General features: G+C 45.3%; 2 protein-coding genes and 1 pseudogene across 6 annotated transcripts; 2 read left to right on the plus strand and 1 right to left on the minus strand.

Moving 5' to 3' along the window:
* The first annotated feature begins 3867 nt into the window (after positions 1 to 3867).
* LOC123151557 (protein SRG1) lies at positions 3868 to 11517 on the plus strand. 5 transcript variants are annotated; one of them, XM_044571244.1, is made up of 6 exons: positions 3868 to 4041; positions 7069 to 7460; positions 7562 to 7821; positions 8016 to 8346; positions 8434 to 8681; positions 8931 to 9830. In XM_044571244.1, exons 2-6 carry the CDS (start codon positions 7227 to 7229, stop codon positions 8959 to 8961), a joined length of 1104 nt encoding a protein of 367 aa, XP_044427179.1. In that variant the 5' UTR covers positions 3868 to 4041; positions 7069 to 7226; the 3' UTR covers positions 8962 to 9830. The 5 variants fall into 5 exon arrangements, with proteins under 5 accessions (XP_044427179.1, XP_044427178.1, XP_044427181.1 ...); XM_044571243.1 differs by having other exon boundaries at positions 3874 to 4041; positions 7063 to 7460; XM_044571246.1 differs by lacking the exons at positions 3868 to 4041; positions 8931 to 9830 and adding exons at positions 6377 to 6596; positions 10856 to 11517.
* Positions 5097 to 6725, minus strand: LOC123151559 (protein SRG1). Its single transcript, XM_044571247.1, has 4 exons — positions 6391 to 6725; positions 6057 to 6316; positions 5622 to 5949; positions 5097 to 5535 (listed from the first exon to the last, which is right to left on the minus strand). Exons 1-4 carry the CDS (start codon positions 6631 to 6633, stop codon positions 5293 to 5295), a joined length of 1074 nt encoding a protein of 357 aa, XP_044427182.1. The 5' UTR covers positions 6634 to 6725; the 3' UTR covers positions 5097 to 5292.
* A 1855-nt stretch (positions 11518 to 13372) lies between the features above and the next one.
* On the plus strand, positions 13373 to 15610 carry LOC123151117 (protein SRG1-like; annotated as a pseudogene).
* The last annotated feature ends 240 nt before the right edge of the window (positions 15611 to 15850 follow it).

Genomic DNA, 15850 nt, shown 5'->3' on the forward strand with positions numbered 1-15850 from the left:
CGCACATGCAATATGGCACTTGTCGCAATCTGAGGTGAGAGTGATCTTTGGAAAGAGTACTCCTTCATTTATTAGTTATGTCGGGAATCTGCAGCCCAAACAAAGAGGCTAAGGCCCCGCTCGGAAGCAGTCCACGAGCTAGCTTCCAAAAATTGCTTCGAGAAGCCGCACCGTACAGCTACACTTCGAGAAGCTGGCTCCGCGGAGATGAGGATTCGACAGTGCAAATATCGCGGAGACGGTAAGCTGCGCTGGCCCGGCTTCGCAAATATCAGAAGCGAGAGTTTCTCAAAATTACGGTAGCAATGCCACTTCGATGTAACCAGCGAATCGTTTTTCTCGATTCCTCTGCTCTCGCGACCTCCTCTACTCGTACAGAAACGAACGCCCACCTCCTCCTCTGTTGTAGCAACCCTAGCCACTGCGGCGCCGTCGCCGGCCGGTCGGCCACCGCGTCGCCGCCCCTCGGATCTATGCCTTGTCCCACAAGTCTCCGTCCATCACCGCTCGCAGCAGCCGCCCAAAGTCCCCATGCTGTTGTCTCCCCATCTGTCGCCACTCCCTCCGTTGGTCGGCGCTGACAGCCGCGTGAAGTAGAGCTCCTAACGGGCCTGGCCGCAAGATCCATGCCAGAGAAGCCATTCCCCCAGCTCAAGGTGAGCAGCCACCTCCCCCCTCTTGTAGTACTCTGATTCAGCCTAGCTAGTTCATGCGCTGTCTGTGAACAACCCCAATTTCTTGTGATATGAAACTGATGTGTGCACATTTTTCGTATATGTGTGTAGTGCAGTCTATAGTGATATAAATTGATTTCAGATCAAATCAATAATTTCCTTCTGTTGGTAGTACATGTTCATGCTGGTACTGTTTATTTTCAATATGAACATGCTTTGTTCGGGTGCAGCAGTCATATTTGGCAAGTATTGTGAAAGTTGGGTGATGAAGGCCAAGCCTCGGAATCTATTTTGAGTGGATTTGGATGGCTTCAAGAGACTATTGCCACACAGGGAGAGACCTACACAATGTTGAGAATGACGGCAAGTGTGTTCTTTGGTCTTCATGACTTGGTACGTAACTATGGTCTAAAAGAAACAAGCTTTGTTAGCACTTATGAGTCTCTTGCTATGTTCTTGTGGACATTGGGAGGTTGTGAATCAAATAGAAGAACTCAAAATCGCTTCAAACATTCAGCGGGTACAATCCATCGTAAATTCCATGAGGTTCTACAATCTGTAGTGAACGTGGCATCTCATTACCTTAAGCCACAAGACCCAAACTTCCACATTGTGTATGATCTAATTAAAAAGGATAGGAGGGCTTATCCCCATCTCAAAGATTGCATTGGTGCAATCGATGGGACTCATATAAGAGCTTCTATTCCTGATGGGCCACCGAAAGTTAGGTACATTGGGAGGACGGGCATGACAACTCAGAATGTGATGGCGATATGTGACTTCGATATGCACTTTACTTATGCTTCAATTGGGAAACCTGGTTCTATGCATGATACAAATGTGTTATACCATGCAATTGAGAAGGACAGACCCTCCTTCACCCATCCACCAAAGGGTGAGCATTTCTTTTCGTTACAAGTTTACACATGATGTACTCTATCCTCCAACTAACATGTATGTGTCCTGTCAATTTAGGCAAGTATTACCTTGTAGATGCCGGGTATCCTAATAGAGATGGATATCTAGTACCATACAAAGGAGAACATTATCATGTCCCTGACTTTCAAAGAGGTGCACCTTCAAATACTCCTACGGAGAAGTTCAACAAGATTCACTCCTCCAAACACAATTGCATAGAGAGAACCTTTGGAGTGTGGAAAATGAAATGGCAAATTCTCCTCAAGATGCCAAACTACTCGTTCCAAACACAGATGAAGATTGTTGCAGCTACTATGACATTGCACAACTATGTTCGCTTCCATGACAAAGATGATCTCCACTTTATTTGATGTGAAAGAGATCCAGATTATGTTCCAACAATTACGGATAGATATAAGAAGTATGTTATTCCTTCCAGTGCATCGGATGCTTCCACTTCGGAGGCAAGTGCTCCTAACATGGATAGGTTTAGAAATGAACTAGCTACCGCCATTGCTCTTGGTTGGTGAAATCATGCTCGTGGTGCAATTTGTAGCTCTTGTGATTTGCAAATGTATGCAAATTTGATTAAGCTTTTGTTGTACGACATATGTCAACAAACCTTGTTGTTCTTGATCTAAAATCTGGTGAAATTAGAAAACTTAAATGTTTTGTATAGTTCTTGGACTTGTACTATCATAAATTGCTCACTGTACAAATGTAAGAAGTGCTCTCTGTACAGAATAAATCGCAGCAAACAAAGCAGAAAAAAATGTTGTGCTGTCCAAAATCTGGCCTGCACTTCCCCACCGAACTGGGCCTTCAAATAAGGCCCACTGCATGGCCGAGCAGGCCACAGCCTGGTTTCCTGGGCTACCAGCCCTGCCTGTGATAGGAGCCACAGCTAGCGAGCCGAACGGTTCGTCGAAATCACTAGTTGAGGAGTATTTGTTGGAAAGATCACTCCAATTCTCTTGGTTACGATAAGTGGCGTATATGCAGTGCGCCATTTGTCGCAACCTGAAAGTTTTTCCTTGTTTCGTAGACCCGTTTATTCAAAACGTTTTATCTCTCAAACCGTGCGTCCAAATCTCGAACCATTTTCACCGTTGGATTTCTCGCGTCGAAATCTTCAAAACTAGATTCCATGTTGATAGGTTTTGATGAACTTTTTTTCACGAAAAAAACTGGACGTAAAAAACCGGACGAAAAAACTGAACCGGGAGCACGGGTTTTTTCCGTTTCCGAAAGAGGCACGTCCGTGCCTCTCACGAAATCACATCCGCACCTCTCATGGAAGCAAAACTGTGACTCCCGCAGGAAAAAAAAGAAAACGTGTTTTTTTATTTTCGAGGAGGCACGACCGTGACTCTCGCGAAAGCACAATCTTGCCTCTCGCGGAAACAAAACCGTGACTCCCGCGAAAGGAAAAAATACAGAAAATACGTTTTTTTCGTTTCCGAGAGGCACGGCCGTGACTCTCACGAAAGCACAACCGTACCCCTCGCGGAAGCAAAACCGTGACTCTCGAAAGAAAAAAACAAAAAACGTGTTTTTTTTCATTTTCAAGAGGCACGGCCGTGACTCTCGCTAAAGCACAACCGTGCCTCTCCCGGAAGCAAAAATGTGACTCTCGCGAAAGGAAAAAAAATAGAAAATATGTTTTTTTTCGTTTTCGAAAGGCACGGCCGTGACTCTCGCGAAAGCACAACCGTGCCTCTTGGGGAAGCAAAACCATGACTCTCGTGAAAGAAAAAAAAAAACAAAAAACCATTTTTTCCGTTTTCGAGAGGCACGGTCGTGACTCTCGCTAAAGCACAACCGTGCCTCTCACGAAAGCAAAACCGTGACTGTCACGGAAGAAAAAAACGCGTTTTTTGTGTAATTTTTTTTTGTCAAAATATTGTTTTTAATCGAAAAGCTAAGGAAGATCGATGGAAAACCAAAATGTCGGAAAAACCGTTTAAAAAGCCGAAAACGCGTTCTAAAAAAATCCAAAAGAAACACTCAGAATGCGACACGTGGCGAATGGCTGATAGCGCATCAAGTGACGCTGATCCTAACTAGCGTTCCCGAGGGCTAGTTAACTAGTTGCTCTCGTGGATCGCTCCTCCTTCGAGAAGCTGGAGCCAGCGATTTTGGAAGCTGGACCGCTTTCGAACGGGCCCTAAGTGCGTCACCTTTTCGTCTTGGGCCGGAATTCAGCCCGTGGCAGCCACGTGCTGGTCTGCCGTAGAAATAGCCCAGGCGGCAGCGAAACCGGTTCGCCCGTTGTGTTTTTCCTGTTTGTCGTCCTGCCCACTGCCCCCACCAGTGATTCAGCCAAGTCGAGCGGAGGCGCCGGGCAGCTTAGGGATCGCCGGGAACCGCCGACAGCGGCCGGGGGGTGCGTGGCCGGCGGGGACCGGCGGATGAGTGCCTGCCGGACTCGCAAGGGAAACGGCTTGAGGTAAGGATCGAACGCGATTAGCACATATTTTCTACAGTTATTTAGAGAATTTTGGTTGAGATTTTTTTTCCCCTGTTGCTGAGAATCTGTGTTGGATCTCCACCGACGGCGGTTGTGTAGGCTGGTTGCGTGAATTCTCCATTCGTATGTTCTGAGATTGGACCCGTAACATGAGAATAGTTAGGCAAGCAGTCTTTTTACTAAATATATGTCAGTCGACTGTCCCCAAGATCCCCAAATCAAACCCCAATGTTACATATGGTTTAGTCTTAGCTTGCTAAAATAGACAATATACTGTATACACCGTGTTAGACTAGTTCCAGTTATCTGCAAGACTGCAACTGCATTTTTCTCCTGCCGGCGAGGGCCCTGGCTGATAGAAAAAAAATTGACTATGCATTTCGCAAATAGCTCTACGGTAGTTCAGATGAATCAAGATTAGACTACTGAAACCGGTTTTACAGAGCAGTAATTTGTGTTTCTTTCAGAGGACAAATAACTTATTTTACCAACTTATTTCGCAAGCTACTCCAGATCAGGCTACATCACTCATGACATGAATAAGCCAGTGAACTCTATTTAATAAAATTGACGCGACAATGAGGCCTCTTACTGGTAGATTACCTTGAAAGCGTTTCGATGTATGGTCCTGTGTGGAACCTTTCCCTCATCCTTCCATTGTAATAGCCTCATTTGCCCTACTAGTTGGAAATTACTTATTCTGATGTAATTTGTCCCCACGGTCATTTCATTCTCTTAAAAGAATGTGCCTTTGTCAGGTCACGGTAGTTTAGACTATTGTTGCCGAGGCACACCCAATTCTTGATTAGTAAGCTGACTTTGTTTTAATCAGAGTGGCCATCACCGAATAGACCAGCTGTAAGTCACTAGCGACAATAGGAGAAAAATAAGGAAGAAGATAGACACGATAGGAAGTGCTCCCTCCGTAAAGAAATGTAAGCATGTTTATATCACTAAAGTAGTGATCTAAACGCTCCTATATTTCTTTATAGGGGTAGCTATTTGAAGCAGAAACCTGATACAGTACAAGATAATGTAGATCAAGGGGATAAAACTTGAACTAAAAGAGGTATGAAGTGGCCTGCAAAAGGCATACAATCACACAAAAGTGTCCATATATAGCACATTCTGATCAGATAGTTGAAACATAAACCAATTCTATAAGAGGACAGATTGTTGGCAAAAAAATCACCACACTCCGAATCAATCTTTTGCACTTCAGAATCACATTCAGATCTTCATTGTGTCGATGACTAGTGTCCCTTCCGCAAAAGTTTCAAAGAGTTTTGTTAGGTAATCCTTGGTCTTTATCTTCCTGTACCGCGCTGGCCTCTTCTTATCCACCAGCTCCGGCACTGGCTCAAGTTCGCTCTCTGGGTCCGCCGTGTAGAACATAACCAACGAGACCCGATCTTGCTCTGCATTGGTCACGGCCCTGTGAACCGGGCTCTTGAAGAACCCATTGCTAAGTATCTGCATGTATCAGGTGTAATAGAGCTCAGCTTAGCTGTTCACAGGGCAAGATCGAACAACTTTTGCAACTTCCTGCACACACGTACCTCCATTGCATCTCCTGTGTTCACAAGTAATGCATTCGGAACTATTGGAACTTTGTACCAAACGCCATTTTTCTCCACCTGGAGCCCACTGACGTTATCGTCAATGAAGACAACTGTTATCACCGTGGCATCAGTGTGGGGCTTCAGGCCTAAGACTTGGTCCGGCTTGGGACAGGGAGGGTAGTAGTTGAATCTCGCATATGTGACGGCATCCTCTTCAATCATTTCGACAAAGTAGTCCTCATGTAAATCGAGCATCTTGGCCAGGTGCCTGAGGACAAGGCTGGCAATCTCCCTGCACCTTACTGTGTACTCGCACAGAATATCTCTGAAGAAAACTGAATGATCAGAATCGTTCAATTGCTACTCATCAGTTGACATTTTTTTAAATCATGCATATCGATCATGGATTCCTGATAAAATTCTAGAAGGTACCTGAAAGAAGGAGGATGCGCGGGCCACATGCTATAGATTCTCCGGGACTCCGGTTCCACTACGAGGTACAACCGGTCACTCCAGTCCAGGGTCTGCTTCTCTGATACGACTATGTCGTTCCCGTATCCTTCCATACGGAACTCCTGGCCATCAACCAAGTTTGAGTACTTCTGCTTCTCTTCTTGTGGGAGTTTGTAAAATTCTCTCGTCACTTTCATCACCTCACCAAGAAAACTTGGCTCTATTCCATGTCCAACAGCCTGGAGAAAGATCGGTCACCACTCTTATTCGATTGATAAAAGATAACACAAGGAGTTCATCAGGGCAAGCTTACCAGGAAGAGGCCCCAGTTCTTCAAGGCCGACTGCATCTTATCAACCTCATCAGAGCTGTTACCAGGGGCAGGCAGACAGCTGAGATCGATGATTGGGATCGGATCGGGCATCTCGTAACAGGCCATGTCTGGGCGGTTTTGCTCAGGAACCACATACTGGCTTGGTGGCTCCTGTACGCAAGTCACCAGCTCTTGCACAATCGAGGGTATGTTGACTATCTTTGATGGTTCTTCACAAGCCATGGTTGCTTGCTACTGTTGTTTTGCTTGAGTTCCCTTGTCTCGCTTTGGCAGTTTTATGGGCATAGATCTGCGAAAGCGAATAGTTTGTTTCAAAGCAAATGGGTATCTTGACTTTCAAGCGCGCAGCTGGATCCACTACTAACTCCTTTGTCCACTTCTGTAGACCCAATTTTTATGCGCACAAGTGATTAGTTTAGGATGTAGTCATCACTTTGACCCACACGCCAATTAGTGAGAAGCACAAACCGGTGAAATATATATATTTGCGTGTCTGCGTAGCAAAATACAGAGTAGTGCATGCCACTGCCACCAAATGCCATGTTATCTCTGTCCCCCCACTTGTCTTCTTATATAACTTGTTTTGGCTTATTAGGTTAATTCTTCAGAAAAAAAGAGTAGCCGCCATCTTTCTGATCTTTTTGGTGTTAGTTGCAGTGGTTGGTGGCTGGTCTATTCATCGATAACCATGTGGACTGAGACGGGACTGAGACAAAGACAACTTCATCTTGCTTACTGCAACCTCTTTCTTCAAGAGAGCACAACCACCAAGGAGAGCAAGACCAGGATCAGCAAAGAAACATCCAAGAACTCCAATGGCTGATGAGTCATGGAGGCTGCCTAGTTCAGTGCAGCAACTGGCTGCCAGCACACAGGAGCCACCAAGGCAGTACTTGCTCAGAGAGCAAGAACCGCTTGGTGGGAACCTGGCTGGTACCGAGATGCCGGAGCCCATTCCAACAATCGATCTCGGCCTGCTGTCTGCATCCAACGATGCGGAGGAGGCCGCCAAGCTGCGGTCGGCGCTGCAGACCTGGGGATTCTTCAAGGTGAGATTTCGTTTTCGAGTTTCCTGTTCTTAAGTTGTACTTTGGTCTTTGCATTTTCGGTTCACAGTGTACTTGCTATTTCTGTAACCATGCGTGACCAGGTTTCTAACCATGGAATGGAGACCTCTCTGATGGATTCTGTGATGACCACGTCAAGGGATTTTTTCCGCCTACCGCTCGAAGAGAAGAGAAAGTACAGTAACATAATAGATGGGAAACATTTCCAGATGGAAGGGTATGGAACTGACCAGGTGAAAACGCAAGACCAAAGACTGGACTGGTCCGATCGACTGCATCTTAAAGTGGAGCCAGAGGACGAGAGAAACCTTGCCCTTTGGCCCATACATCCAAAATCTTTCAGGTAATCTGCCAGATACATGTCTTCAAATGGATCTGTCTTAGTTGTCAGTTTTGCAGAATAGAGCTCATTTCCTTATTTATGTCACTAGTGATCTAGCCTGACCTGGAAAAACTTCATAAATAATTACATATGAAAGAAACCATAGTCAGTATACCAGACTTGGCTTAACTGAACTACCCTGGTGGTATTTGCAGGGATGACCTGCATGAGTACACATTGAGGAGCAAGAGAATCAAAGACGACGTCCTTCGGGCAATGGCCAAGCTATTGGAGCTCGATGAAGATTGCCTAGTTAACCAGTTTAGCGACAGGGCTCTCACTTTTGCTAGATTCAATTACTATCCTCCATGTCCAAGACCTGATCTTGTCTTGGGCATCAAGCCTCACTCTGATGTCTATGCTCTTACGGTTCTTCTAATGGACAAAGATGTCGCTGGGCTGCAGTTTCTCAGAGATGGAACGTGGTACAACGTTCCAGCTGTGTCTAACTACACCTTGCTGATCAACGTTGGTGTTACAATGGAGGTAGCCATCTCTGAACCTCAAGTAAATTTCTCCCATATTCGCGTCGATACAGATAAATGTATGTACTCAAGTTTCTCTCCTGCACAGATAATGACCAACGGGATCTTAAAAGGGCCAGTACATAGGGTTGTGACTAATTCTGAGAAAGAGAGGATCTCAGTGGCCGTGTTCTATGGTCTGGATCCTGAAAGAGAGATTGGACCGATAGCTCAGATGTTGACTGAGGACCGACCGGCGCGATACAGGAAAATGAAGGTCAAGGATTTCCTAGCCGCGCACTTTGAGCATTTCTCTCGAGGAGAAAGAGTCGTCGATTCGTTAAGGATACGATCAAGGTGAGTTTGCTTTGGTGCTACAATACCCATGAATAAAGAATTCATGACTTGCCGATTCATTTAGGATATAAACAAGGTGACTTTACTTCTATAAGGCGATGAATGTGGTGAAAATAAAGAATTTGATCCCATTTATGTTGCATTTTGGGTTAATTTGTTCTGTGGTAGATTTGGCTGTATGGACATCTTTGTATTCTCTTAGCTCAAGTGTCTCGTCCCTTTCTCCATAACTTACTTTCACTTTGTTAGGTTTCTTCATGCATGTGCCGGAAAAACTTAAATTCTACAAAGAACAAATTTTAATCACGATTTTCAAGAGAAGGTATTTTTGAATGAAATTGCTGCTCCTGTACACATGGTATACACTATAGGTGTAGCAACAAGAAATTTCATGCATGCATGTTCCCGTGACCCTGAGGCGATGATCATCACCTATGAGAACGAGCACAGACATGGGTAGTCCAAGACACAAATGCAGAAGCGAGGCATTCCAATATTAGAAGAAAATAGATCATCGACTCGATGTCACTAAGCACATCATTTGGTCATTCATTGTTCAGAAAATGGAATGCAAGTGAAAATTATAGAAGAAAGATGCGCATATAGTGGCATGCCGGCGGCAATGCTATTTATGATTTTCAAGTGTTAGTGCCATGTTGGCAACAACATCCTGGCAATTCGGTGTGGTCCGCAAATTTCACCTTTTGTATGCTTGACGAGAATTCGGTGTCATTATCTTAGGTGGCCGTGGTTACCACCTTCAGTCAATTTTCACCAGAATTTCTGAAACTAGTCATTTGATTAGGTACTGAAACATGTGTCTGTCTTTTGGTCCAAACATTTCAGTCATTTTAGTTAAGGATATGATGAAGGTGAGTTTGGTATGGTGCTACAATAGCCATGGAATAAAGAATTCGTGACTTGCTGATTCTAGGATATAAACAAGGTGACTTTACTTCTATGAGGCGATGAATCTGGTGAAAATAAAGAATTCGATCCTATTTATGTTGCATTTTGGGTTGCTTTGTTCCATGGTAAATTCTGCTGTATGGACACCTTTGTATTGTCTTAGCTCAAGTGTCTCCTCCCTTTGTTAGGTTTCTTCGTGCATGTGCCAGAAAAACTTAAATTATATTCCAGGAAAAAAGTATCACTTGTGAATTTTAATCAGGATTTTCAAGAGAAGGTATTTTTGAATGAAATTGCTGCTCCTGTACAGTGCTATACACTATAGGTGTAGCAACAAGAAATTTCCTGCTTGCGTGTTCCAGTGACCCTGAGGTGATGATCATCACATCACCTACGAGAATGAGCACAGACCTGGGTAGTCCAAGACACAAATGGAGAAGCCAGAGGTTGCCAATATTAGAAGAAAATAGATCATTGACTCAATGTCACTAAGCACGTCATTTGGTCATTCATTGTTCAGAAAATGGAATGCAAGTGAGAATTGTAGCAGAAAGATGCACATATAGTGGCATGCCGGTAGCAATGCTATTTATGATTTTCAAGTGGTAGTGCCATGTTGGCAAAAGCATCTTGGCAATTCTTCAGTGTGGTCCAAAAATGTCACCTTTCGTATGCCTGACGGGAATTCGGTGTCATTATCTAGGTGGCCGTGGTTACCACCTTCAGTCAATTTTCACCAGATTTTCAGAAATTAGTCATTTGATTAGGTACCGAAACAAGTGTCTGTCTTTCGGTCCAAACATTTCAGTCATTTTAGTTGGCACACATGAATCCAAATAAAATTCAGAACAACTGTAGACATTCCTGAAACTTCGGTTGGATTAAGCCAATCTCAAAATTCTGATCCTTTGTTCCAAATGCAGAACAAAAGAAAACGAAAAGTCAATATTAGCGTTGTGGCTCCTGCTCACACTCCTGCTGATTCGAAACTTCACATCCCACTCGGAATTCATGCTTGCACTGAACCTGAATCATGCTCCCATTTGGTTTTTGACTGTGTTGTGGCACGATAGATTCGGTCTCTTATTTCTGGTGGTGTCACCAATCCTGAGTCATTTTAGTTTTTTGACTGTTCCGCTGGGTTCTGACTTTGAGTCGATGGCCAGATGGCGGATAAGAGGATAGTAAAAAACGGCGTCTTGAACCTGCTTTGCTCTGCAACCCTGTGGCTTATTTGGAATCTGATGAATAAACTTTGTTTTCAGGGAAAAGAGTGGCGCGCCATGACTACTCTGGCGCAGTTCTCTCGGATGCTATGGTTTTCTTTAATGAAAATCAGAAGCGGGAAGCCCTTCTTTTATATACTCCCTCCGTTCGGAATTACTTGTCGCAGAAATGGATGTATCTAGATGTATTTTAGTTTTAGATACATCCATATCCGAGACAAGTAATTCCGAACGGGGGGAGTATAAAAAAAAAGACTACTCTGGCGCAGGTGATGATGCACGTTGAGAGTTCCAGAGATGCTCACTCAAGGTTGCTGGATGAAAACGTGGAGAGTTGCTTGGAGTTGAGCCATGTCGACTTCGATTTCATCACCAGGGTGCTCCTTGGAGGTCTCCAGGAAGAAAAGGCGCTCTTGAAGCAAGCTTTTCTCTGGAGCACATGCGTCGGACAGTGATGTAGGACTATATTTGAGTAGTAGACGACTTCTCTTTCTCCGCTAAATGTTCTGTTCCTTTGCTAGGTGCTGCGTGGTCTTGTCTGGATGTAACGACTGAAAACCTGGATGCCTTTTGGTAGGAAGAGAGGGTAGGAATAGCCCTTGAAATATTTGCAAAATTGGGGTTTGAAACGACTGGATCATATCGAGATGGACCCCTATATCAATCTATATTGGCTACATGTGAAAAAAAAATGATATACACGAATTGGTATGTTGAACCTTGTCAGAAACAGGATTTTGTCAGGTAAAAGGCACAAAACCATCTGAATAGAATTTCAGATGATTTGATTTAATCCGAACTCATGTGTTGGATGGGCAAAATGAAATGAAGAGAGACAGGGTGAGGCTTGCGGCACCGATCATGGAGATTTGCAGAGCGAAGCAAGAGCGGTGCGCTAGGCAACTAGCTAGCACGTGTACTACGACGTATCCACCGCTATCCATCCATCCACATCAGGCCATACTACACTACAGACAGCCACGGCACACAATTCCCCGACGGCTATACCTGCACCGCTCTTGCAGATCTGAATTTATCATCTCGTGACATCGGCACGTACTACAGAGGATATAAATAGCCTAAAATCTAAAAAGTGCGCGCTTGTTGGGGAGAACGAGTGGCCGCTGTCACTCGCATACGTACATGCATGTTTTGTCTGTTAGTGCATGTGTCTGCTGGCATTAAATGCTGTTAGATTTGTCACATGTAACGGAATAAATAGATTCACTTTTATTTATTTCGGGTTTTAAATTTTTAAAAAGTCATATCTTTTAAACCACGCGTCGGAATTCAGATCCGTCTTCATCCTTGGATTTCTCGTGACGAGATCTTTGAAACTAGATCCCACATGGGTATATTTCGACGAAATTTTTTTGATGTCAACTTTCTTGCTATATGGTGTAACTTTAGTACTGTATTGTGCAACTTTATTACTATATCGTCCAACTTTTTTCAAAACCAATTTTTTAATCTGCATGATTCAACTTCCATGAGGTTGTAATCTAGCAACCATGACAATTTTGATGTGCAACTAGTCTATTGTCCCGATCATGACAATTTTGATGTGTAATGTAATCTAGTTGCACACAAAATAATGTTTAGTTGGCAGGAAGACTAATTACACACATATATGCTTTGTTGGCTTGTAATGTAGTCTAGTTGCACGCACATTAATGTTTAGTTGATTTGTAATGTAGTCTAGTTGCACACACATTAATGTTTAGTTGATTTGGAATGTAGTCTAGTTGCACACACATTGATGTTTAGTTGGCAGAAAGACTAGTTGCACACACACATATGATCAGTTGGCTTGTAATGTAGTCCAGTTGCACACACATTGATGTTTAGTTGCCAGGACACTAGTTGCACATATATGTGCAATTGACGTGGCAATGTAGTCTAGTTGCACAAACATTGATGTTTAGTTGGCAGGAAGACTACTTGCACACACATATGCTCAGTTGGCGCGACAATGTAGTCTAGTTACACACACATTGATATTTAGTTGGCAGGAAGACTACTTCATCGAAATATCCCTATGGGGGTCTACTTTTGAAGAGGACGTCGCGACGGTTTTAACGGTGAAAACAGATCTGAATTTCGACACGCGGTTTAAAAGATATGGCTTTTATAATTTTAAAAACAAAAAATTAATGCACAAAGGATGAATATAAGAACAGTTTTACTAAAGCACATCTAGATGTGCCATAAGTATTGCACATCTAAGTTTTATATTATTGATCTTACGTTGAGATTCGTATGGATATTTTCTTTTTCTTTTCTTTTTTCTCTTTATACTTGATTCACTCATTTAGATGTGCAATAAGTAGGGCACATCTAGATGTGCTTTAGACATTCCCATATAAGAAACATTAATGCAGCGGTATACAGGCATCCATCACGTGAGAAGAAAATACGTAGGGATAATTAACTAGCAATGTCCTTTTTAATCACAAAAATGATTACGTACACTATTTGAAAAGGAAACAGGCCGCCGAGGAGCGCTAGCGGGCGCCCAGCCGCCCGCTAGACGCGTCCTATAAATAGCTGCTGTACTCTACTGCATGTTGCCATCGATCATTGACAACAACCATCGACCACAGTGAGGAGGGAAGAATCAGCAATGGCTGACGACCAGCAGTGGAAGATCCCACCCAACGTACAGGAGTTGGCGGCGGCCGGAGCGGAGGAGCCACCGAGCCGGTACGTGGTCCGCGACCATGACCGTCCCGCCCTCGCCGGCGCTGGCGGCGACGTCACGGACCCTATCCCCCTCGTCGACCTCGGCCGCGTCTCCTCCGGCGACGCCGACGAGGCGGCCAAGCTTCGGTCCGCCCTCCAGACATGGGGCCTCTTCCTGGCAAGAAACCCAGCACCACCTTCCTCTGCATCCTCTGCTTCTTCTTCTTGCACCTTTTTACTTTCATCGTCAGCTAATCGATGGTCTGATCGACGTCCATTAATTTCTGGATTTCTGCAGGCCGTCGGGCACGGGATCGAGCCGGCGCTCCTGGGCGAGATGCTGGCGGTGACGAGGGATTTCTTCAACCTCCCGCTGGAAGAGAAGCAGAAGTACACCAACCTGGTCGGCGACAAGAAAGAGTACAGGATCGAGGGGTACGGCGGCGACATGGTCCTGTCGGAGACGCAGGTCCTGGACTGGTGCGACCGGTTCTACCTCGTCGTGGACCCGCCGGAGTCGCGGCGCCTCCACGACCTCTGGCCGACGCGGCCCCCCTCGTTCCGGGACGTCCTGCACCGGTACTCCGCGCGGTGCAGGGAGCTCGCCGACGCCGTGCTCCGGGAGGCGGCCCGCGCGGCGGGGCTCCCCGACGAGGGGCGCCTTGCCGACATGCTGGACTAGAAGGCCGTGACCTACGTCCGGCTCAACTGCTACCCCCCGTGCCCGCGCCCCGACCAAGTGCTCGGGTTCAGGCCCCACTCCGACGGCGGCGTGCTCACCGTCCTCCTCGCCGAGACCGCCGGGCTCCAGGTGCGCCGTGACGTTGACGGCGGAGGCGGCGGCGAGTGGCACGACGTGCCCGTGGTGCCTGGCGCGCTGGTGGTGAACCTCGGGGACGTGGTGGAGGTGGTGAGTAACGGGGTGCTGAGGAGCCCGGTGCACAGGGTGGTGGCGGGCGCGGAGAGGGGGCGGGTGTCGGTGGCGACGTTCTACACGGTGGACCCGGAGCGGGAGGTGGAGCCGGCGCCGGAGCTGGTGAGCGAGGAGAGGCCCAGGCGGTACGGGAAGACCAAGAAGAGCGGCGACTACGTCAGGGAGCTGCTGGAGAGCTTGGCGCGTGGGGAGCGGGCCATCGACAGGGTGAAGCTCGTCTGATCGAGCAGCTTTGATCCAACGGTTCGCTGCATGCATGCATGCGCGGTGGGCTTATGTGTGTGTGACGCGTGTGCCGTGGAGCATGGTGGCTACACTACTTTACTTTTTCTTAGGGGCACTTACACTTACTTTATGTACGGTAATAAGATACTCCTCCCTTCGAAAACACTCGTCGAATAGATGAATAAAAATGGATGTATTTGAAATTAAAATACGTTTAGATAGGTCAATTTTTTCGACAAGTATTTTCAGACGGAGTGAGTATATGGGTCTGACATTAAGCTAGTAGCCAGTTCAAAAATACGAGTACCTAAACCCTCAACCCTAAAAGCAAGTACAATAGTGGGCTTATATCTCGCTTACATTGCAATTTTGTTTATGTGAAAGAGAGGGACAAGAAAAAGTAAAGGGAGTAGGAGGAAATACACATTAGGAGAGGATCGGTCATTAGTCCCGGTTCGTAAAGGCCTTTAGCCTTCACCCTTTAGCCCCGGTTAACCACGAACCGGGACTAAATCCCTTCCACATGGCCGGTAGCACGCGCCGGGTTTGGGGTCCCGGTTGGTAACATCAACCGGGACTAAAGATTTAGGGGTTTAAGTTTATGGTTTATTTTTCCTTTTAATTTTATGTTTTTCATTTAATTCTTTTTCATTTTAAACATATTTGATGCTACTACATGTTATGCATATATAATAGACTTTCTCGTAGAGAACCAATCATATATCATAGAATTTCACGTACAACCATGCGCGAACGCGCACGCACACACACATACACATATATTCTCATACAATTTGCAGATCATTACATGCAGGCATTAGGTGAAATGGCATTCTCCGTCGGGTGCTATGACCTGCTCAAGCAAATATCCCGCAATTTTCTCTTGAAGTGCTCGCATGTGGTTCTGTGGTATGAGCTTATCCCTCATCTCTTGCATCTTTGAAGAAGGAGATCGATATGAATATATTAGTTGTGTGTATATATATTAGATCATGATATGAAAATTGTGATTGATGTTCTGGCAAACATACCCAAAGTTGTCTTCCAGATTTGCTCCTTTCAGACGTCATAATGCGAATGTTCTCGCAAACGTAGTATGCACATAAATTATTCCCCGATGCCTGCCTCATGCACTTTACGAGAATAGAATTCAATCAGATACATAATGGTATTGAAACTAGAAATAAAGAGAT

This window comes from Triticum aestivum, chromosome 7A (genome assembly GCF_018294505.1).
Source record: "Triticum aestivum cultivar Chinese Spring chromosome 7A, IWGSC CS RefSeq v2.1, whole genome shotgun sequence".
Taxonomy (NCBI): Eukaryota; Viridiplantae; Streptophyta; class Magnoliopsida; order Poales; family Poaceae; genus Triticum; species Triticum aestivum.